The 25,994-nt window shown below is 31.9% G+C and overlaps 1 protein-coding gene across 2 annotated transcripts in view; it reads left to right on the forward strand.

The window, feature by feature from the left end:
* The first annotated feature begins 2,775 nt into the window (after positions 1 to 2,775).
* LOC146530231 (proton-coupled amino acid transporter-like protein acs) overlaps positions 2,776 to 25,994 on the forward strand; it is a 35,726-nt gene continuing 12,507 nt past the window's right edge. Inside the window, exons 1-2 of one of the 2 annotated variants that reach the window (XM_085200733.1) lie at positions 2,776 to 2,926; positions 19,505 to 19,627. In XM_085200733.1, coding sequence (XP_085056859.1) covers positions 19,569 to 19,627 — 59 coding nt within the window. In that variant the 5' untranslated portion in view covers positions 2,776 to 2,926; positions 19,505 to 19,568. Of the gene's footprint in view, positions 2,927 to 15,053; positions 15,143 to 19,504; positions 19,628 to 25,994 lie in introns of those variants that run through there. The other variant, XM_085200735.1, reaches the window with a different exon arrangement.

A 25,994-nucleotide genomic window follows, 5' to 3' on the forward strand; every position in this document is an offset into this window, starting at 1 on the left:
ATCAGCTGATGCGATACTTCCCAGGTTCCCTCTACCTAACCTGCTATATGCAGGTTAAATAAAATACTTCGTTATTTCTTTATGCAACAGCTACACCTCTCTAATGATTATAATACATTCTCTAAGTATTAACGAAATCATGCATTCTACTCTTACATTATTATTACTATTTGTTTTTATGTACATTTCGTCTTACGTAAGTTAAAATTTTTGTTTGTGTGTTAATTATATTTATTATGTAAATATACGTTAGGCCCTCGCGGCGTAGTGGTAGAAGTTTGTCTGTGAAGAAATTGTGAAATATTTTGGGTTCAATTTTCTCTGGTATATGATATTAAGATCGGGATAATGACAACTTTGGTCAAGAACTGTGTTGAAATAATTAAGCCCTTCTTCGGCTTTTTAATTTTTCAATTTATCTTTATTTTCTAAGAAAAATTTAAATTTCCCCGGATGACGTTCAAACCCGCAACCATTTACTAGCATTTACATGCCCTTTGCCCATGCACGGGCACCAGCGTGCGATTGTAAATGCTAGTAATCCATGTCTGGCCTCATTTTTTCGATATGGCAATATAAATTGCGGTGTTAAGTTCCGCTACGCAACATATAATGTCTCGAATGTAGGCGGAAATGGAAAACCAAATATTTTTTATTTTATAATAAGACGCATGGCACTGCGTTACGCTGGCCTCCATTCACAATGTTTATGTATTTAGTATTATATAAGGTATAGGTATTGAGGTCACTAACCTATCATTGAATATATAATAAGCTTTTCGTGTTTAGCCATGGCATAACTTGGAGGCTTGAAAGTGAAGGTTTTTGCTGCAATTATTTCGCTGCTTATTCAGTCAGCCTTAAGAATGTTCTAGAAATGTTAATTTATTTTATAGGATGGGAATAGTGTTAAGACACTCCGTTCACCATTCAAACACTTACGTTCCCCACTTTTTGCTGAATTCTGGTTGGTTGGTTATCAAAGCGAAGAAACTTAAATATGAAATATTTTATTTCTTCGAGCGGCAATAGAACCCATAACCGTCTCGTTTACATGTATACCAAATATATTATTTTCTCGACTGAGAAACGAACCTAAACCTATCGCTTTTATAGTCGCACCCTTGTACCCCCAAATTTAAAGCATCTCAATAATTAAACCTAATACATTAATTAATAATACATTAAAAGATCTTGAAAACAGGTTTTAAGAGCGAGCGATATTAGTAGAATTACTAATTTTGGGGCATTACGGTGACTCATTATTACATTTATTATTCTTAATTATTAAAACGATGTTAATTTGCTAAAATGTAGTATTTAGTGTAATTACATAATTTGTATGTTAAAGCTAATCTAAGCCTGCGCCTTAACGGAGAAAAAAAATAATATAAAATTTAATCATACCCCGATTGCGCATCGAACCCACCACCTTTCCATATATAACCCAAGCACGAGGCACTGTCCCACTTCGAGACATTATTAACATTATATATATTTAATTAATTTTATAAACTTGTTTTTGGCAAGTTCCAATTTCTCTTTTATCATTTGTCGATTTATATTATCTTTTATGTAAACAGAGTTGGTTAATATTATTCATATTGAATTAAAAGAACGTTGTTCAATCTTTATAAGTGTTAAATAAATATGGAATAGTGCTCTTGATTACTAGGCGGAGGCCACAGGTTCGATTTCATAATTTGCATTCAATAATTTAAATATACGTGCTTTTGTTTGTAAATAAAGAATTGGGAAATAAAAAAATAAATATGATATACAAATGCCAGCAAAATAAGTATGAGGTCATTGTGACGCAAAGGGCTAGCGGCTTTTAAACGCTATTGTGATGGATTCGATTCCTACTCAAAGAAATTAATTATTTTCCCTTGTTGTGTAATGTACATAATGTCTCGAATATGGACGGAAACGAAGTGTCTCTAAAAAATCAGTTTCCCGCTGTATCCCGCATATAACAGGGTAGGCAGAGGGAACCTAGTGTTAAGACACTCCGTTTCCCACTTTCTACGGGGAACCGAGTGTCTTAACGCTGCATTTGGTCTCAACACCGTAGAGCTAAAAAATGAAAATATTAATTTATATTAATGGCCTATAAATTCATTTACATATTAATACTTAAAAAATACAATTTTTTAATAATATATAAAACATGTGTATAAACATTAATATTTTATAGGTAGCTTAATCAATGACCTTCATTACAAAATGTTGAAGGTACTCAAAAAGTAACATTTACCTCATATTTTTAGCATCATAATAAAAAATAATTGATTCTTGTTCATATTTTAAATCTTAAAAAAAAATTACTTCACGCTGTATGCCGCACATTAGGTAGTAGGAAGAGGGAACTTGGGAACCTAGGCTTAAGATACTTCGTTTTCCTTCCAAAAACATTTCCATTCGACAATTTCCGCCAAATTTCTGAAGCATTGCGTACTGAGTGGTGGAACTCACCGCCTAGCTTTCCTTCGTTACTAGAGGGAAGAAATGAAAATATTAAATATTTTTTTGTCAAAGACAGCGTGAAGCTGAAGCCCTACCATTAAAATAGAGTATCACATCAATATTTTACGTTTCCCGTACAAAATCTTTAAGAATTTCTACATGAAAATAAAAAGAGATACCATTTAAGAGACCAATCCATACAAAAAAGAAACATTGCAAATATTTCCCAAAACTACTTTTCGTGTACAAAAACCAACCAACCCTTCTCTTTAACAAAATACTTTCGACTGCATGTTTCGCTTCATTGTTTGACGACGCGACCACCTGCGCGGACGCATAAAGAATTGCATTTAACATATTAATGTTATACAAATATATATATATATATTAAAAAATATATTAATATTGTGATTTTTATGTGATTTGTGTGTGCTGTGATTGCCTATAGTAAAAATTTTGGGTAAGTTTTTTTTTATACACCATTTTTGTAATAAAAACACCTATAATAAATATATAAACGAAAACTTTTTTATTAAAAAGGAATATTTATTATTATTTTAGAAAACGTATAAAAATTTACAGCATACCGGGATTTGAACCTATGCCTTTAAAAAACCTTTAGAGGTAATAATTAATAGGCGATATGTAGGCAAAGGGAATTTTGTTTTAAGACAATCCTGTCTCCGTTCCCATTAAGACCAAGGTCTTAATGTATGTTGTCTTCCACATTCGGCCGATTTCTATTTTTTTAAAAAAGTGGAAATCGAACCCATAACCATTAACAATCACACGCTTGTGCCCCTGAGCTACGACTGACTTCTACCATTTAGATGACAAGAATGTAAATATTATGTGTCATTAAAAAAAAATCGCACTAAACTTGTTTATATAACAGACAGCTAAAATAGTCACTTTAGTTTTTTTCTATAAATAAGCAAAATTTTTTTGCTGTCTACTAAGCAATCCCTTTTACTGAAAATAAATCAAATCATCCTGAAAACGGAACAGCCACTTCGACTCAATAACGAAACTATCGTATTAGTAAATAAAACATTATAAAAACAATCCAGTAGACACAATTGGATTTACGCAATTTATCAACGCTATGGAGATAAAATCATGTAATTGCATTTTTAAATGACTTCAAAAACACTGGTTGGTGAAAGTTAAGGCAAAAATAACACTAAAAATAACTGTAAACACAACGATTGTGGGTTGACATAGATTGACCCCGGGTTAAATTATTTTCATTTCCTCCCTATGGCAAGGGTTGCAATATATTCAGGACCAGGGTGAAGAAGCTATTTTATTTCATTTAATTTTGATAAATACTAAATAGACCGAATAAAAATATTTAAAAATATAATATCCAGATTGCCATTGACATTAAAAATAAGTATTTTATTAGGTACATATTACAGCTTATATAATTATCAATAATTTCATCAATTATTTTTTTAATTATCTTTACTTGGAAGTAATTAAAATATTAATTTGTTTAAATTTGTAATAGCTTTAAATACCATTTTTGTTTTATTTAAAAATAAATGTTAGTATGTCATCTAAACTCACTTAATATATTTTGAGACCACCTTGGAGTATTCTTACGTACTTCGTAGTGCAGAAATTGGAAATTTTATAAAAATAAAAACAAAAAAAATATATACTTATTAATATTATATTTGATTTACAAATACTTCTATGACAAGGTTTTCTTGACGTAGCGTGTGTCATTTATTGACTGACTATCGGGAAAATACAGGTAAAATGCGTAAAAAAGGTTCTTTACCCGAAATAATGGTGTTACTAATCATTTGTGGTTAGTTATTATTATTACTCATCTTTTAATCGGAGGTGACAGGTTCATGTCTTGATAAATAATTTATACACGTATTATATCATCAGCTTGACGTTCCATATACAGCAGGGTAGGCAGAGGGAACCTAGTGTCAAAACACTCCGTTTCTCACTTTACGCCGAATTTCACGAGGCCTTACGTGTTGAGTGGCGAAACTCAATACCGCGGTTTTTGCCTAGGTGCCAGAGCGAAGAAAATCATGTAAGAATAACAAATTTTTCAATTACTGTTAAATTTACAATATCGATACTAATGTGGTTTTATTTATTTATTAAACAAATAATTCATAAGTTTAAGCAGTCGAAGCCGCGAGCTGATCTCTGGTTAGTATATAAGTGTAGATATAGGTTAATAAAACTAGATAGAAAATACAACTATACCAACAAAAAAAAACCTATATCTGCTTTGTTATTAAAATATCAGCTTTACTTTATAAAAACTATGTATTGTATTAAATAACTGCAATTATGAAAAGGTTATTTAAAATCAATTAAATTCTTTATCGTGCGATTAGTTGATTATAGGCAATATAAATGCAGCTTATATAAAATTATAAGAAATGTTTATATGAATTAATATTATGGATTTCATTCATACAGGATGATAGGGGACCTCAGTACTTATTCATTTCACTCCTATGTGAATTTCATTGGTTCAACAGATATTAGGGAAATTGTGATATTTTTGAAAAAAAAAAACTGGTTTTTGAATAAAATTGGCAAATACAGCCCAATTGTTGAATCTGCGCTTAATTTTATTGTCAATATAGCCCAATAATAAGGTCTATTCTGTCATATAATAGTCAGAAACTGACGATCGAATCTTGGAAATAAAATCGAAAAAATAATAGAACGGCAGCGGAAAGCAACGCCGCTCTTCGTCTCGCTATCAAAGCGAAGAAATAAAAATATTAAAAATATAATCCTCCAAATGGAAATAGAACCTACAACTTTCGTTTACAGTCACACTTTGTGCCGCTGTGCCACGATTGGTCTCATTTCGGGGGTTGTGAGTTCGATCCCCACTCTGGGAAGTGAAATATTTATTTTTCATTTCTTAACTCTGCTGTCGGAGACTCAATGAGATCTACCACTCAATGCGCAATGCAACCAGAATTCAGCGGAAAATGGGGAATAGACTTACTTAACACTAGGTTCCCTTTGGCTACCTTGCTGTGTGCTGGGATATAGTGTAAAGCTTCAAGTGAACATTAGGAAACGGCACTGAAATATAAGTTCGATTTCTACACGAATTATAATGCTAAAAATGTTTATTTCGTTTTAATTAAGCAAAGTAGGTACACTGACGAATTCAATCTCTCGGTCGAAAAATATTAAATGCACTTAATTGTTTTTATAATATATAAATGTAATTGCATAATAAAGTCGACAATTTATATGCAATACATTTTTTATGACTTTTAAAATTTGCTATAAAATTTTAAGACCGTCGTGACGTAGCGCAAACCGTTTGACTGTTATAGGTTCGATTCCTACTCGGGAGATTTTTTTTTATGTTTTCACTTTAGGAACAAGACAAAGCGCGGCGTAGAGTTCCGCCATTTTATAAGTATTTCCTTGAGCCTTGCCCTTAGTGTCTTAACACTACATTCCCTTTATCTTTTCTGTTATAACTAAAAAACAAAAACCATATTTTAATTGGGTCCGCCTTTAATTTTATAATGACGATATTGTAAATTGGGTTTCATTTTACCAAAATAAATAAGATAAATTAATATTTTTATTACAGCATTTTTTTTAACGTAGTAGGTACCTAAGTATCATTCGGTAATACATTGACGATTCAAAACAGGTAAAATTCATAAAACTTATATTATTACTAAGAGCGGTACTTTACCTTACCTTAAAAGGTATTATCACAATTAGTGGCACAAGCTTGCCACTAAACTATATTATTTTTAAGAAAAAATATTTTCATTTCTTCGCCCTGGCAACTCGTTACCGGTAAAACGGAAAAAACTGTAAAACGAATATTATCGTAATAAGCATATAACACGCTTGGCCTCGACACCAGAGAGAAGAAATGAAAATAGTAAATATTTAATTTCCTCGGGTGGAAACTGAACCCAGAACCTGTTGCATTTGCAATCACATGCTCTTGCCCCTGCGCTACGACTGGCCTCAGTAAAATCTTAATATTTTAAAAATATAAAATCATAATAAATTCTTAATATTTTAAATTATTATTATTAGTAAGAATTAGATATTAACGATGTAATAAATAGCAGGAAAATATAATAGTTATAAATAATATTAAAGTATTCCATATATTTTTCCCTATTACTACAAAAGCTTATGTATAGATTTTTAAAACTGCTATATTCTGAAGTCAGTAAGATTGGAACAAATATTTCTATTATTAATTAGGTTTTACGTGAATTTTGGCACCTGTAAAAAGATGACTGATAAGGCAAACAGGATCAACAGCATATTTAAAAAAGAAATTTCACACTATTTCGCGTATAACAGAGTAGACATAGGACACTAAGTGTCAAAACACTCCGTTCCCCACTTCCAGACAAATTTTGAGGCCATTGTGAGGTGAATACCGGAACTGTACGCCGCGGTGTGTCTACGAGAGCCGAGAAATTAAGGCGATTTAAATGTACTTGTTTTTTTTCCTTCGACTGAGGGTCAAACTTAGAATCCACAACAATTGCTCTTAGAATCAGGCCTTATATAAAATAGAGTATGTAATCTAATTAATTACTTTTTGTCCTTTTTTTTAAATGTATGTGCTAGTATGTCATTTAATTTTACAAACGGCAGCTTTCATATCCATTTCAACATCATATTTTATTAAGTTATTGTTAAATTTTATTAAAAACTGTTTTTAGCTTTGAGCTATTTCTTGAGAATAGCGTAGTATGTATAGAGTACTTACCTAATGTTTAGACACTATTTTTGGAACTCAACGCCGCGCTTTGTTTTGATATGAAAATAATTTATTCTACCGAATGGGAATCGAACCCATACCAGTTTACCAGTCATGCAACAACGGATTAAATACTTCAAAATTGAATTATGTAACCAAGACCTCAATAAAAGAATGTTTATTACATTATACTTAATTTATAACGCTATTGATATTTTAAATCTGCTTAAGTAATACTTACGTACAAATATGGCGAAATGTTGATGAAATTATATTCCATTTTTGTTTTTATTAACCCTTATATGGTAATATAAGTTATGTAAAACAATAAATCTCGTTAGCTTTAGCTTTGCCCATTTAAAGCTTAAATTTTGACATTAATAATCGATTTTAGTAATATATATAAGTTTATTTCTTGTAGTTTTTTTATATATATTTAATAAAATCATTTATTGGTCCAAAATAAAAAGAAATACTTTAAAACTTATATTATATACGAGTATAACTGGAATTTTATAATTCAAGGTTATCAGCGTGTTAAATTTCTTTCTTCCTTTCTGAATAATTAACGTATTCAATAGACAAAAGGTTAAATTTGAACTGGTATTTCTAAATAACGTTTTCTACCAAACAAACTATACAGCTATACTTTAAAAAAAAAATCTTCACGCTTCACGCTGTATCCCGCGCACAGCAGGGTAGGCAGAGGGAACCTAGTATTAAGATACTCCGTGCCCCACTTTCTGCCGAATTTTGAAGGCATTGCGTGTTGAGGGGCAGAACTCAACGCCGCGCTTTGCCTCGACACCAGAGCGAAGAAATGGAAATATAAACGTAAATAAATATTTCACTTCCTCGAGTGGGGATCGAACCCACAACCGTCGCGTTACAGACACACCCTTGTGTCAACTATAAAAAAGTATCTATATTTAAGATCTAGGTGTATCTATTAAATAATTAAACTTGTCTAAAACGAAAGGCGGAACTACACATAACAGTACTACTTCACAATTATTACTATTTTTAAATGGCACGTTACGTAAAAAAAGTTTAATAATTTCGTTAGATTTAAACACTAACACATCTTCGATTCTTAATATTTATATATCGTAAGCTTTTTATATTCTTGTTAATTTTTATAGCTTCACTGTACTATTTTATTTTGAAGATCGATAAAGTATGGTGGCTTTAAGTTACTTAATAAAATTCAAACACTTCATTCATTCAATTACAATTTTATGGTTTCTTTAATTAATGAAACTGTTTAACTGAAAAACTTAAGACAAAATGAAAATAATCCAGAAATCGAACTCACAACCGTCGCGCTTACAGTCCTACGCTGTGACGCTCCACGATAATCTCAACGACTTTTTTATTTATTTTTATTATTTTATCGCTATCAGTCAATATTAAATAACATTTTCATTATAAAGATATCTATGTCTTGCAGTTTTATTTATTTAAATATACATGTTACATAAAGGCCGGACTTTCCCGTTGCCTCAATCTACTCACCTTGTGCCAGATCGAGGGAGGTCGTTCAAAATGACTCGTCGCCAATGTTAATGCCATTTCTGATGAACAAGTTTTATTGGGAATTGGCAAAGGTGGAGGTGGACGCGGGTTCAATCACAATTCAGGTCAAATAACATAAAAAAATAAAGGCCTGTAGCGGAGTGGTACAGAGATTTGTATATAAAGGCGACGGTTGCGGGTTCGAAAATCGTCCCTCTTTTGTTATTTTCGAGCTCCGCAGGGGGCGCCCTTGTGTCGTTGGCACTCCCACAGGCAGCCACACAGTGCCTACATATTTTCAGGGACAGAGTACCCTCTCCCCTACCCACACGCATTAACCTCAAAACCGAAGAAAAAAAAAAGGGTTCGAAAAGAATTAATTATTTTCACTTAATCCAGAATGCGGCGTTAAATACCGCTCAGCACACAATGTTTTGAATTCAGGTTGGAAATTAAATTTTTATTCCGTTTAAATATCTCAGTCATATTGCTTGACAATAAACCGTAGTCTCACATAATGAATAATAATGAGTTCTCCAATGACAGTCGTAGTGTAGAGACTCGTCCTCAGTCAGTCAGTCATAGCGTATATAGAGGCAAAGTTGAAGGTTAACATCTTAGAAAAATAAAACAAGTAGATTTATAATAAGCAAAATAAAAAACCCGACTGCAAAAACTAAAGTAATGTATTCAGTAACACTCTCGCCAGCATATCATTTATCAAAATCAGTGCACCGGTTTAATAGTTACAAGGGAACAAAGAAATAGACATATACATACATATGCGCTAAACCATAACCATCTTTGGCTTCGCCACTGTCGGGTAAGGTTAGTAAATTAACTTTTGTGAACACTTGAGAAGAGATAGGTTAATTCACACCTTTATTCGCATTACATCTATCTATGCTTTGCATTGCATCGAATAAATAAATATTATAGTCATTGTCAAAGATAGAGAGTGGTAGGTTCTCTCTGCATATATGTAATAAAATAGGCAGAGAGAATCTAGTGGAAAGACACTCCGTTCCCTACTTTACGCTTCAATTTCTATATATTGTGTTTTAAGTTGTAAAACTTAACGCAGCGAAGTGTTTTGTCAATATTATCAAAAAGCCTATAGTTAAATTAATTTCTTATTATATAAGAGAAAATATTAACAATATTTTATTAGTCACTAAAAAGTCCGTGTCCTGTGCAACTCGTTTTTTTTTCTATTTAAAAAAAAAAATAAAAACACCAAGAAATCATACATAATACTTATTTATTCATTTCGGTTTTTACGATCAATATAAAAAGTTGTACTTGTTTCACGATCAACCTACGTCCGGCAATCATCTAATGTCTAATCTATACAACATTTTTATATTTTTAATGACGGCATCTTTATGTACTATATTTTTTTTTATCTTCGACTCGTTTAAAAAAAATTTGTTAATTATAATTTTCATCAGAGTTGAAGCTGTCGTAGCGTAGAGGCTGTGAGTTCGATTCTCTCTTGTGGCAATGAAATATTTAAGATTTACTTCCTCGCTTTGGTAAAGAATTAAATATGGCATTGAGTTCCTCCAGTACGCAAGTAGAGTCTTACTCGAATAAGAATCGAATTCTATGTATGTATATACTCAAGTAGAAATCGGTAATGTTATAAAATATAATTGTATATACGTATAACATTCAAGGGCTCAACGAACCGGATCTCTTTGTACCTTCAACATTTTTTTTTGGGACTTGAGAGTAAAAAACTGCAATTGCAATGCTTCTTAAGAAAAAATATTTTAATATTTTAAATATACTTCCTTTTGATTATATTAATTTTTATTTTCGAAAGGCCAGCCGTAGCGAAGGGGCACAGGCACATCGATTACCACTGGAGGAAATTATATTTATTATTTTTATTCCTTCGCTCTGGTGTCGAGGCAAAGAGCGGCGCTGAATTTCGCAACTTCACCCGCAATATCTCCAGAATTCAGCGGAAATTGGGGAACAGAATGTCTTAACACTAGGTTTCCTCTGCGGGATTCAGCGCGAAGCTAAAAAAAATTTCTACAAACAAATACATTACATAAGTATATTTTTCAGCTTCATATTGTATTCCACATATATCAGCGAATCTACTGCAAAGATACACCGATTTCGACGCACATTGCATATTGAGTGATGAAAATCATCAACGCGTTTTGTCTTTTAAATAAACGACGAAAAAATAGTAATTTGTTTCGCCGAGTAGGAATCGAACCCACAACCATTGCGCATTCACTCATACACTTTAGTATTGTACAATAATTATGGAAACTTGTATAATAATTATGAATTTAACGTAATTAATAAATACGTAAAAATTTTAACATAAAATAATTTAATATTGCACTTTTAAGTGGAGAACGGAGTGTCTCTACACTGCGTTTTTTTTCTACTTACCTGGGAAAAACAGTGGACCTTAAAAAAATAATTCATAGTGTTACAAAAGCTTCAGTATTATTTATAATACTATAACCTCGAGAACAACTTGAACAAAGGAATTAAAATATAAATAAAGCATTGCACGTTTTACTGCTATCAAGAACAGATGGTGTAATAAATTATAATGTAACAACTATTAACTATGTATTTTAAGTATTTCTTAGTACCAGAGCGGGGAAATGAAATTTTGAAATATGAAATTTCCTCGAGTGGAAATCGAACTCACAACCTGTCACGTCTACGCACGCTTGAACCTCATTATAACAATTCCTAACATAGCACAGATGAAAGTACTGGACTTAGGAAGTTGTAATTTGGCATGGAGCAAGAAAGGATTTTTTTAATTCTTACGGGAGAACCCGGCAACAGGATAGGTACGATTGTAAGCGCGACTGTTCTAGGTTCTATTCCTACTCGAGAGAATGAAAGATTTGCAATTCCTTACTCTGGTAATAAGGCAAAGCCCGGCGTTAAGTTTCGCCACTCAACATGCAATCCCAGAAACGGAAGTGTCTTAACCAGAAAGAAGTGTCTTAATTATAACTATTCTAGGTTCGCTCTGCCTACCCCCTATGAAAATTTTAACTAAGCGAGATAAGAACTCATATATAGGTTCAAATTTTACTGTGTTAAAATTTTTATATAGATATGAATTATTTTAAATGAAACAAGTTTAACCGGAATAATTGTCATGTTTTTGTCGTATAATTTTGTCACTTAAATTATACGATTGTTTAACTTTTTGTTTTTACATATCCATATATTTCGTCTTCATGGCGAAGGGGCACAAGCGTGCGACTGTTAAGACAACGGACCGGACGATATTTCACCGAGTGAGAACCTGCCGGGTTCGATTCCCACTCGGTGGAATATTTTATATTATTGTTTCCTCCCTCTAATAACGAGGCACACACATTTCCTTTAGAATTCGGTGGAAAACGGGTAATGAAAGTAGGTATACTAATATAGTGCAATATTTATATTATTATCATTCTCTGTTAATAACTGAATTGCGTTGACATCGTTCTACATACTTGTTTGTTAAAGGCGAAACATACAATGCCAACGAATATATAAAAACTGTCACTTTTGCTAAAAAATACCTTATAATTGCTTATAATGGACTCGCCTTTACCTGCGGTTCCGCTTCCATATAATCCAACACACTTTCTTGGGATGTAATAAACCACCATCTGTCTATCATAGAATTATTTTTTTCAATTTGGATTAGATGTTCTTGAGATTTAACAAAATCGCATTTAACCAAACAAACTCTTTAACTTCACAATATTGTTTTAGCTTCATAGCAGGCTAGGCAGAGGGAACCTGGGAAACCTTGTGATAAGATACTCCTTTCTTCAATTTCCGCCGAATTCTTGAGGTTTTGATCGTGTCAGTAGCGGAACACAACGCCGCGCTTTGCCTCAATACTAGAAATGAACATTCATTTGAATTGAGTGGGAATCGAACCCACAACCCTTAACGTTTACAATTACGCTTGAGACCCTGCACCACAATATATATAAATAATAATAGGTATATATTTTAAACTGAAATTTTTAAGAAATACAAGATCGAGTCATCTTTTTAAATCTGAAATTAACGTAAAGATGTAAAGATATTTTGAAGTGCAATTAACGTTTTAATTGTAGATAAAACAGTAATCTTGGATATAATTATTTTGCAAATAAACGTCTGTTATTACATACCTTGAATTTCGAATACGCAATTTCTACAAAATTTAGAGGAAAGTGGGGAGTGGTGTTTTAACATTGGGATCCTTTTGCCTATCCTGTTATATGCGGGATACAGCGGGAAGCTGAAAAAAAATATTTATACCATTTGTCTTCAGCCTTAGATGACTCATTCTAACAAATATATTGTAATACTAGTTTTCCTATAACAATGTAAATGTAACTTAAAAGGAAAAACAATATTTCTTTGATATCACAAAACACATTAAATACGGTACAATGAACGTTACGTACGTGACAGAGCTTCTTTTATGTTAATAGATATATTTATATTATTCTTTGGAACATTGTACAGATATTATAAACAACTATTCTTTCATTACCTGACTTTACGCGGAGTAGAACGCTGAAATTAACATGTAAGAATAAATGTAAAATAAAAATGACAGCCAAATTCTATATTAAGCTTCACGCTGTATGCCGCACACAGCAGGGAAGGCAGAAGGCACCTGGTGTTTAGACACTCCGGTCCCCACCCTCTGCCGAATTCCGGAGGCATTGCGTGTTAAGTGGCAGAACTCAACGCCGCGCTTTACCTCGACACCAGAGCGAAGAAATGGAAATATAAATGTAAATAAATATTTCACTTCCTCGAATGAGAATCGAACCCACAACCGTCGCGTTACAGTCACACCCTTGTGACCACCGCTGCGCCACGACAGCTTCTATATTAAGCCTTCGCTATATTTTTTTTTATATAAACGAATTCCGCGCTATGTACACAGATTTTAACGTTACTTAAGAAAGACATTACGGATTTTAACGTTACTTAAGAAAGACATTACGGATTTTAAAGTTACTTAAGAAAGATATTACGGATTTTAACGTTACTTAAGAAAGACATTACGGATTTTAACGTTACTTAAGAAAGACATTACGAAATATACTCCAGTAATTTCATTTAATTATCTTTATACATTTTATCATAATGTCAATACATGACAAAAAAATAATGCTTCAGCTAACTGATATCTGGATAAGAATTGACATTAAATTGAAGAAAAAGCTAAAATACCAGCAGCATAGTCGAGAGAGATCTAACTGAACGTGGTGATCGCTTTAAACAAAGTATTTAATACATGACTTTTTAAGTAAAAAATAATAATTCTATATGTGTCGTTTCAAAAGAATTATTAAACGATTTAGATTTGTTACTAGACTAGACTTTGACAGGAATTTATATGTCGGCCGTTACATTTTCCTTCTAAATCTAACCATAATATAAGATAAACTAAGCCAACTACGGTTATGATTACAATATAAATTTATATAGTCTAATTTTCATCTTCATGAAACCGCAACCTGATTTACAGGCGTAGATATCTTCTATATATATAAAATGGAAAGGTCACTCACTCCTCACGAAATCTCAGAAACTACATGTGCTAGGAATCTTTTTTTTTGCATAAGAGTTATTTATAGGACGTAGGTGCTCGCTAAGACGGGAATTTGCAATATTCGACTTCTAAGGGGTTGTTTTTGGGGTCGAAAGTTTGTATGAAACTTCGTTACTACAAATGCTAGGAGTCTCAAATTTTGCATAGACGTCACTAGGACGTAGTCATGGAGACAGAAATTAATAATAACATAGTTCACGCGGGTGAAACCGCGAGCGGGCCGCTAGTATATATATAATTCAGCTGCATCACGATTAAATCATTGTTTTAACATTTTAGGAATAGAATTTAACGATTTACTAGTATATCGTCTTATTGTATTAAAGATTTACAGAATATATATACTAGTGTACGTAATAAGTTTTCATATATTTTAAAAATATATTACTATACTGTGATGACTATAATAGGTACTAATTATTTTGTATATTTCTTTGCAATATCAAACTATTCGTTCATTCGTGAAAGAGGCCAGTCATGGCATAGGAACACAAGCCGCTGCGTTGACTGTCACACTACTGAAAACGCAACAGGTTATGGGTTCAATGCTCACTCGAGATAATGAAATGTTATACTGTAATTCAAGAAAGAAAGAAAGAAGGAAAGAAAAGAGAGAGATTACCAATATATAGCACATTAAAATTCGTATATAAATATATCTAACTATAATAATCTCTTAGTAAAACACTCAAAACTATTAAGTGTCTATTTGATGTGAAGCCACAGTTGCTTGTAGACGTTGATAATAAGTGAGCCTTTCTCTTATCAAATGGTTGTAGTGTACTATATAAAAATAAGGTAAGCCGTGTTGAATTTTCTTGGTTTTCGTAAACTAAGTATACTTTTGTTCAATTATTTTTGTTATATTACAAAGATTTTGTAATTTTTATCTTTTTATATATTTATTAAACAGAAATTAATATTAAAAAATAAACTAAAACTTAAATAATATTTGTCATATTTTTAAATGTCAAATTATAATGCTAAACTGTACTCGTATCTAAGTCTATTTAATAGATATAGGGTCAAATCTCACTAAAAAATAATAAAGGTATCCTAGCCAATTCAAATTAACAACTTAAAAGGAAATAGAAAATTAAATCAGCTCCACGCTGTATCCCGCACACAGCAGGGTAGGTAGAGGGAACTTAGTGATAAGACACTCCGTTCCTCACTTTCTGCCGAATTCTGGAGACATTGCGTGTTCAGTAAAAGGAAATAGTTTTAGGGAAAATATGCGGCAAATGAATAAAAGTTATATATTTCTCCAACAATTAATACATTTTCATCAGTAAAATGGAATGTTGATGTAAAACTAATTTAAAATATACAACCATTTTAGCACCAAGTTCCACATGAGAAACAATTATAATATAAATACATATTTAGGCAACAAAAGAATTATTTAATAATTGTTATTTAAATTTATATTTAACTTTTAAATAACATTGCCATTTTAAAATTGTATATTTCCAGTTTCGTTGATACAAAATTACCTTGTATAACAATATGTTATTGTATGACGTACCTCAAATATCGATTCGATACGCTTAAACAGACTTGTTCATTGTCTCATTAGCAACGCATGTTGCTGTATACTATACTTAACATATTAATGAATAAATATTTATTTCTTCCTATTAAAATATATTTTTACAATGAAATAATTAGTATAATTTTTCTTTTTCAAAAATTTTAATTCTCATAAATTTTACTAAGCACCGTTAGTTACCTGTGATGAAAGCCTAGGCGTAGATCCCTTTTGCAAATTTGAATCTTAAATTATTGTAAAAAAATCTTAAAAAAATTATTTAGAAAATTTTAATTCGCAACATTTTTATGCCCACAAGCAATGACATTTCTAAAATTCCATATAAAAAGAATATGTGCAAAATTCTTAAAAAAATAATATATATGCAAACTTCTTTACACATTTACATACATAAATTAGGATTTAATTCAAGTACGTCTATTAACAACATCATTTAAACTCTTATCTGTACTGGCTTTAGATAGAGACCAAGGGTACCAACATTAAATTCTATTTAAAGGAAAATTGTTTATGCTTATTATTCCAGCTTTGTAAGGTTATAAAAAATATTATTATTTAGAATTTTTATAGCTTTACGTTGTATATCGCACATAGCAGGGTAGGTTAAGAGAATCTAGAATCTAGAGTTAAGTCTGTTCCCATTTAGACACTTGATTTTTAAGATGGTGTCATTTTATAATTATTTTTTATTTTTATTATTTTTGATGATGGTGTACCATGATCAAATGGTAGTAATTAAAAGCCGTATATGACACATTCTAAGTGACCGAGGTAATTCTGAGACTAACCATAGGTTCAAACGAAAAGTTCCTGAGATTAGCGCGTTCATACATACATATGTACTTCATCTTTATAATATTAATAATAGATTATTTTTTACACATATCTTATATTATCCATTATTTAAAAATTACTAAAAGAAAATTAGATTAATGTTATTTTTAGCTAAAATATAAGGTCGTCACGCTCTATGTATTCTGAGGGTCATTGAGCCATAATAGTATTTTCATTCAAAAACGGCGATGTGAGCTTAAATGACATTATTTTTTTTTATATAGTTATATTTGATTAATTATATTTATATACAAAGATTGAAAAGTATAGAAAGTAATATTTAGATAGACGACGCGCAGCGTTAAGTTCCTCCACTTCTTCTTCTTCTTCGTGTCAATGATTGGAGAATTCATATCATATTTTGCCAGTATTTAGCCACGTCGACTGCGGCGTCTGTTGCCTCCATCAGATCGTCATGTGAGCAGGTGAATGGACATTTCGGGCAGGAGAGTAAGTGTGCCATCGTTTGTGGGTCTGCGACACAGTCACAGGGTGACTTATCACTCAGTTCGTACCCCCATCTCACGAGAAGCTCATTGCTTCGGCCAACCTGGCTCCGTAAGCGATTAAGTGACTTCCATGTAGGCCACTGCAAGTTGTAACCTGCGGGTAGGCACTCTTTGGGGGGGACAAAGCCTGAAGTTCCTCCACTCAACACACAATATCATTAACACCTCGAGCTACGACTCTCCGCCTCCAAGCTCCACACAAAGGAGACAATGCACGTTAAGTGGCCAAATTTAACAACCAATCTTAGTCTTGTTACCAGTGCTTAAAAATGGAAATAACTGATTTACCCGAGAAGGAATTAAATCTAAATTCGTCCCGTTTATAGACAGACGCCACAATGGCCTCAATTTTTTTATTAATATATTTTATTCACATATTTACTAGTGAATTTCACACAATTTCTTTTTGCCTGTTTCGGTATGTTCCATTTCGGTGGTGAGCGCATTAAGTACGTTTTTTATGACTTACAAAAGTATCGTATTACAAAACTTTACTTTTTCTTTACCATAAAATACATGCATTATACATATAAGCTTTCTTCTCGTATCACTCTGTATATTAGTTACATTATTAAAATATATTGCATTTTTTTGAAATATTTAGGCGTATTTCATTGGAAAACAAAGCCACTCACTTTCTTTTCTCTACGGTAATAAAAAAAAGAAACTTCAAAGATAGAAAAACCGACTGGATAAAATGAAAAGGAAAACTAAAGCCTAATATTTCATTAAGATTGACAGTCTGGACCCATCAAATTTTTACAGGGCTACCTGTGAAGATTTAATCAGTCGAAAGATAGGTCCCGGTTGTTAATCCTAATGAAATATTGAGCCTATTTTTTGGACATTTTTGATGTTCTATAAATACTTTTATAAGTACTTGTTATAAGTATGCAAATAATAAAGGTTAAAACAACTTTAAATCGTAGTTTCTCATAAATAGTTGTCTTGACAATATGGCAACTGGTTTCCAAGCACTTAATATCACTTGCAAGGTTAAGACAAATCGATTGCAGTAAAAATCATCAAAACCTTTGCGTCGCGCAGTCGTGTAAAATAGACTAACTTCAGAGAAGATTAACTTTTGAATTAAATTCCTAATCTAGATTAAACGCTTAAGCTAATGGCCGTATTTATCTAGACAAGCATTAAACTTCAATAAAGAGAAACAATATCGCATTTATTACATATTTCAAACAAGATTTTATTAGGTCGATTTGTTTTGTTTCTCAGCTTCCCGTCGTATCCCGTATATAGCCTTAAAAGGGGGTAAAGTTTGATATTAAGTTCAAGTGAGGTATCAGAAGAAAGGGCTCTGGCCAAGCTAAACGAGAACTGAACTAAAGTTCAGAAAAAGCTCGAGAACTTCAATTTTTGTACAGAACCCACGGTGGGAGAGCCGACTCTTTTATCACTATTAAAATATAGTTAGGGTTCAATATCTCAAAACGATAAAACGAACCTTTATGGGATCACTTCACGCTGTGTCCGTCTGTCCGGCTGTCAGTGGCTTTTTCTCTAGATCGCGTAGATGTACAAATCTGAAATTAATATCAAATATTGAGAAGAAAAATATAAGTTTCTAAATCAAAGCAATTGAAAAATACAAGTGTTTTTGCTGCATTTTGTATGAAATTCGCAGCGTAATCGAAACCTAGAATAGAACCTGGGGTACCCCCCACATCTCGTGGACCTACAGTAATAAAATTTGGCATGAAATGCAAACTCGCAGAACAAATTAAGGAAAAAAACTAAAAAGTAATCATTTTTAAAAATTTCATCAAATTGAAAAATCATTACCAACTTATAATTAGTAGTTCGTTTTATACAGAATGAGTGCATACGTCCGCAATGTTAAATTTGCCCAGTTCCCCTCGATGTACATTCCTGAAATTGATACAGAATCCTCGGTATGCGAGCCCGATTCGCATTTGTTTTATTTTCATCTGTTAAACTGTAAAGATGTCAATGACTACTTAGATATTATACTATTTTCTAGATTATGTTATTTGATTTTGATAATGTTATCAATGTTTGAATATTTAGATTTTAAGTATGTATCTTATATTTAAAAATCTGGCTTCATGCTTTTCCTTGCATAGCAGGGTAGGCAGAGTAAATTTGAGGATAAGACATTCAATTTTCCACATTTTAAAATTTTGGAGAAAATAGAATCCAATTTTCCAAATTTGTTATATCCAATTACGCTCAACATCACATATAAAATATAGTGGTTGTATAATTGTTTTTTTATTTTGTTTTAGGGGCAATGTATGGCTATAGGTGAAATTAAATAACAACACTTGAAAACGTCCACTGAGAATCATCATGGAGAAGGAAAATGGCACACCGTCCATACGAAATGGAGTGGACACCTATAGTTCAAAGTAAGTATCTAAAAATATTCTAAAGTAAAAAGAATAACAAATTGTTTAAAAAATATATTTTCTGCATTTTGACAGTCTGGTGGCGGTGATGATCTCTAGATGCATTATAATTATATGTAAAAACTAGCGGCCCGCTCGCGGTTTTACCCGCGTGAACTATGTTATTATTAATTTCTGTCTCCATGACTACGTCCTAGTGACGTTATGCAAAATTTGAGACTCCTAGCATTTATAGTAACGAAGTTTCATATAAACTTTCGACCCCAAAAACAACCCCTTAGAAGTCGAATATTACAAATTCCCGTCTTAGCGAGCACCTACGTCCTATAAATAACTCCTATGCAAAATTTGAGATTCCTAGCACATGCAGTTTCTGAGATTTCGTGATGAGTGAGTGACCTTTCGATTTTATATACAGGGTGGAAGAGGCAGCGCTTCTTTTATTGAAACTGCATATAGGGTAATATATTTCAAACCCACACCTAAGAAATTAATCAAGGTACCTCAACAGTTTGGACGTAGGATTTTTTTTTCATTTCACGATTTTTATCCATACCTGTATTTCGTGTGACGCACACATACGTGTGCGACGTTTCCGATTTGACAGGTAAGTGTGTGCGTGACTATGTTATACTTTACAAATGGCGTTTTATTTTAAAATGATAATTTTATTATTTATTTTGTTTGAAAAAATAACTTTTTCATTTTTGGTAATTATTTTTTTTCCGAATTATATTAGGCTTTTATAGAGTAGTTAAAACTGTGGTTTCATTTAAAGTGGTGCTGACAATTCCACCCTGTATATAGATGTTCCAAGTCTATTATAACAATAAACAAGATATCAAGATGTTCAGTACAGGGATGATAAAAGGAGAGATTTGTCACTTTTGTCACTTTTTTTTGTCTAACACATAGTGCAATAGGAGATACTAATAAGGTATAAAATGTAAATCCTATTATTAATAAATATCCGTGACCATAAAACACCATCAAGGTCTCTTTGTCACGTTCTACGATATACTGGTATGCTCGTGATTTCTTATCTAAACTTGTAAATTAATAAAACTTTATTTCATCTTTTATTCTCACAACGTGGCTAAAATTAACGTTTTAACTTGAGAATTTGTTAGACAAAAATATTTCATAAATGACGGTAAAAACAAATAGTTTTAAATATATATACTTATGTTTATAATTTTTATTGATTTATTAATACCTATCTAATATTGGTAAATGGTAAGAACTATTAACTAACATTATATATTTATCATATGTAATATAATAAATTATTCTTTGAAAGAAACACTACATACTAATAATAAAAGATACATTTTCTATTTCCTTGTAAAGATTAGATCAGCTTCACATTGTATCCCGCACACAGCTGGGTAGGCAGAGGGAACCCTGTTTATCACTGAGCGAAGAAATAAAAATATACATTTAAATAATATTTCATTTCCTCGAGTGGGAATCGAATCCACAACCAGTCGCTTTTTCAGCTACACTTTGTGCTCCTGGGCTACGACCTCAAAGATTAGATGACATTGTAAATATTTCAATGGGATGTATTAACTTTTATGACATATTTTTATTATTCTAAGAGAACTTTGTAACTGTTTATTACCTCATTTTCTTATTTTCAATTAAATATTCAGTTTTTTTACTATAACCCGCTAGTAATAAGGCATAAAAATGAAATCCGGAGAATTGTGTCACTTAGTTCTTTCTTACTTATGAACGTTTAGGCACACTAATATGAATGATGAAATCCAACGTCACGTTTTATCTAATCAGATGGTACGACAATTCTTTAGAGTACTTAAGCAAATTATAAATTAATTCCATTTAAATAAAAAAAAATAATACCATAAATCTTACCTGTACGTTTAATAGCAAATATCTTGATATTATGATGTTAAAATAAATATTATTTAGATTGCTCAATTGTTTGTTTTGTGGATAAATATAATTCTTAATTTGAAGTGAAAAGCTTCATTCATTTTCATGATTTAACTGGAATGAAAACTGTAGCCGACACTAAGTGTTTTGATCGTTAAGTAAATATAACATTTTTGTATATTTTTAACGAAAGTTTAAATACCAACATCAGTTTAAATCCCATACTATACATATTCATAATTATCTAAGGACATAATTTTTTTTAAATTAAATCAGCTTCACGATGTATCCCACATACAGCAAGGTTGCCCACTTTTTCACACTGAAATTTTCGTTCACACTGAAATTTTCGGGGCATTATGTGTTGAGTGGCGTAACTCAACGCCGGGCTTTTAATAATTAATTCCCTCGAGTGGGGATCGAACCCACAACTATCGTGTTACAGTCACACTCTTAGGCCCCTATATTTATATTGGTATATTTAATTTATTTGAACCAATTGAATTTCATCATCATTATTATCAATACACACACACACACCCATAATTAGCCATAGGCTTTCACTTACTTCTAAATCGATATAATAAAATCTATCTCACTTTTACTGTGGACAATACAGTAAAAATGTCATAAAAAAAATCTACTTTCAACGATGAGATTTCCTGAAGAAAGATTTTTTAGTGCTTGACAGGCGGGTTTGCGATCATAACATCGAAAATAAACAATATTTACCTAGTGTTAAAAGATTTCCATGTATTTTATTATTCAATCAATTTCCTCTGTCCATTTGCATATTAACTTAGTATTACTTTCCCTTTGAAAGCCTACTTTTGTTAACAGAATGCATCACAGAGTATTAGAAATGCTAATGTTATTGTAATGTAGGTAAATAATATGTAATATGTTTATCGGTGTATACGTTTAAGTTAAGATAAAACTAGAGAATGGATTAATATTCATATATATGTAGTTGGCAATTATGAAGGAACTATTTGTTTACAGCGATTTCGTTTGTTTTATTTTGAGAAATATTTAAAAACATTAAGGTTTTAATATCAACTATACTAATTATATAAATAATAAATGTAAAGTCTTAATTAAAAAAATAATTAGAGCAAAACACATTATTAATAATAAATAACAATCGTAATTGAGGCCAGTCGTGACGTAGTGGCACAAAGGTTAGGAAATGAAATATTTAACATTTTAATTACTTCGCTCTGGTGTCGATTTAAAAGCGCGGCGTTGAGTTTCGCCATTCAACAGGCAATACCTCCAGAATTCGGCGGAAAGTGGGCGGAGTGGTTTTAGCACTAGGCTCCCTCTGCTTACTCTGCTTCATGCGGAGTATATCGCGAAGCTGAAAAAAAAACTCTTTATTGTCCACCAAAGCAAAGACAAAGAAAATACAATAAAAATATATAAATGTACAAAAAACGGTTTTATTACTTAACTTAGCAATCTCAGCCAGGCAACCTTAAGACAGAGGAAATAGCAAATTAAGGTTCTTACTTCCTTTTCATAAATAATTGGAGATTCGTAAAAACTAAAAAATATAGAACGTAACATTACGTAACTAACGTATATAATAGTACCTATATAGTTGGCTAGATGTAGGTGAGCGTAGACTAGAACCAGAAAATAGAGACTACAGGACAACCCACTGGATACGGGGCCCTATCACTGAAACGCTGTCAGTCCATCCATCTGTCTGTCTGTCCGTCTATCACCAGACATTACCTCATGAACCAATCGTTACCAGCCGTGGGGGAAAAATCTTTAAATTAAATTTAAAAAACTAGTAGAAGGGATAATATTTTTGTCATCGTGACTTAAGTTTTGAGCAAACTAGTGACAAGTCCTTAAGCGTTGATGACAATGAATTATTTTAAACAAATACAAGATTAACAATGATTATTATCATTATAGTACTATAAAGCGATTATACGAATATAGTAAAAAATCTTTTACAAATACCTGAGCTGTTTACATGATACATTCTTAACTATAAGGCTAAGATAATTGCAAATTTGTTCTTGTGTATATACATTATATTTATATGTTACTTTTTACAATGTAGTGTAGAAATTATATTAATAAACTAGCGGCCCGCGGCTTCGCCTGCGTGAGCTACGTTATTATTAATTTCTTTCTCCATGAGTACCTACGTCTTATAAGTGACGTCCATGCAAAATTTGAGACTCCTAGCATTTGTAGTAATGAAGTTTCATACAAACTTTCAACCCCAAAAACAACTCCTTCGAAGTTGAATATTGCAAATTCCGGTCTTAGCGAGCACCTACGTCCTATAAATAACTCCTATGCAAAATTTGAGATTCCTAGCACATGTAGTTTCTGAGATTGCGTGATGAGTGAGTGACCTTTCGATTTTATATATATAGACTAGCGGACGCGCGCAGCTTCGCTAGCTTATTTAGGGGTAAATGCTAATAAACCATGAAACGAAATATATGTGTTCAATGAAATATTTTTAAGAGTCTAAATTTTAAATTTTATAAAAATCGGTGGCGATTTAAGAATTTTTCTATACAAACTTCCAACCCGTTATTTGCACCCTTAGGGGAAGAATTCTAGAAAACCATGAAACAAGTGTTCAATTAAATACTTTTAAGAGTCTGAATTTCAAATTTTATAAGAATCGGTGTCGATTTAATTTTCTTCCATACAAACTTTCAACCCCTTATTTGCACCCTTAGGAGGAGAATTCTAGAAAACGATGAAACACGTGTTCAATTAAATACTTTTAAAAATCTAAATTTCAAATTTTATAAAAATCGGTGCCGATTTAAATTTTTTTCCATACAAACTTTGAACCCCTATTTCCCCCCTTTAGGGTTAAAATTTTTCAAAATCCCTTCTTAGTGGATGTCCAGATTACGAAAGTAAACTTGTGTCCAAATTTAACGTTTCTACGCACAGCGGTTACGACTGTGCGTGCGTCTTACCTCAGTCAGTGAGGACAAGTCCTTTTATATATATAGATAGATAACTAGCGGACGCGCGCAGCTTCGCTTGCGTATTTAGGGGTAATAAACCAAGAAACATGTGTTTAATGAAATATTTTTAAGAGTCCAAAAGAGTCGGTGGTTTAAGAGTCGGTGGCGATTTAAAGATTTTTCCATACAAACTTTCAACCCCTTATTTGCACCCTTAGGGGGTGAATTCTAGAAAACCATGAAACACATATTCAATTAAATATTTTTAAGAGTCTAAATTTCAAATTTTATAATAATCGGTGGCGTTTTAAAGATATTTCCATACAAACTTTCAACCCCTTATTTGCACCCTTAGGGGGAGAATTTTAGAAAACGATGAAACACGTGTTCAATTAAATACTTTTAAAAATCTAAATTTCAAATTTTATAGAAATCGGTTCCGATTTAATTTTTTTTCCATACAAACTTTCAACCCCTATTTCGCCCCTTTAGGGTTGAAATTTTTCAAAATCCCTTCTTAGTGGATGTCCAGATTACGAAAGTAAACATCTGTCTAAATTTTATGTTTTTACCATCAGCGGTTACAAGTCCTTTTATATATATAGATAGATAATAGATAGATAAATGATCACCTACATATCTGAAATAAAAATATAAGAAGACGTAAAAATTTTTTTTTTCTGACTTCACTATTTATAATGTACAGCAGGATAGGCCGAAGAAACATAATGTCAAGTCACTCCATCCTATAAACTTAAAAAACTATCTTAAATACGTTTAAGTCTAAGTACATATCAACGACCCTTGAATACCTCGTGTGATATTTTATTAGCCATTGTTGATAAGATAAGATTATATAAAGTAAAATACCTTACCGCAAAGTCATAAATAATTATGCAATTATGACTATTTTTTCATTCAGCTTCACGCTTTTTCCCGTATAGTAAGGTAGATAAAGGAAACCTAGTGTTCAAACACTCCGTTCCCCAACTTTTCGCCGTATTTTCGAGACATTGCTTTTTAAATGGTGGATCGTGACTTGCCCTTCATCTACCAGATGCAAAGAAATGAAACTAAATTAAAAGCTGAAAATTATTTAATTATTTTCATATTTATTATTCGAGTGGTTTAAATTATTGTAAACTATTGCTACAGCAATATAAAAAACAAGGATGTGTTTACTTTAATATAAACTTCTTGTTTGTGTGACTACAGGGACATATAAAGCGAGACTATCGTACTTTTCTTTTGTAATTATACTCTACTAGCGACCCACGCATAGCTTCGCCTGCTTATTGTCATATTACCTATAACCAAATTAAACGAAATCTTTACATGAATTAGAATAGCCTATGTGTTGTTCTAATCCATTAGCTATATTACTCTAAAATTTCATTTACATCTGTTTAGTAGTTTTTGCGTGAAAGTGGCAATGATCCATCATCTTAGACTTTAACATTATAAGCTTCCCAGGTTCCCTCTGCCTATCCTGCTATTTAGGGGATACAAAG

The sequence above is a fragment of the Heliconius melpomene genome, chromosome 17 (assembly GCF_056956725.1).
Source record: "Heliconius melpomene rosina isolate 202511_hmr_F chromosome 17, ASM5695672v1, whole genome shotgun sequence".
Lineage (NCBI taxonomy): Eukaryota > Metazoa > Arthropoda > Insecta > Lepidoptera > Nymphalidae > Heliconius > Heliconius melpomene.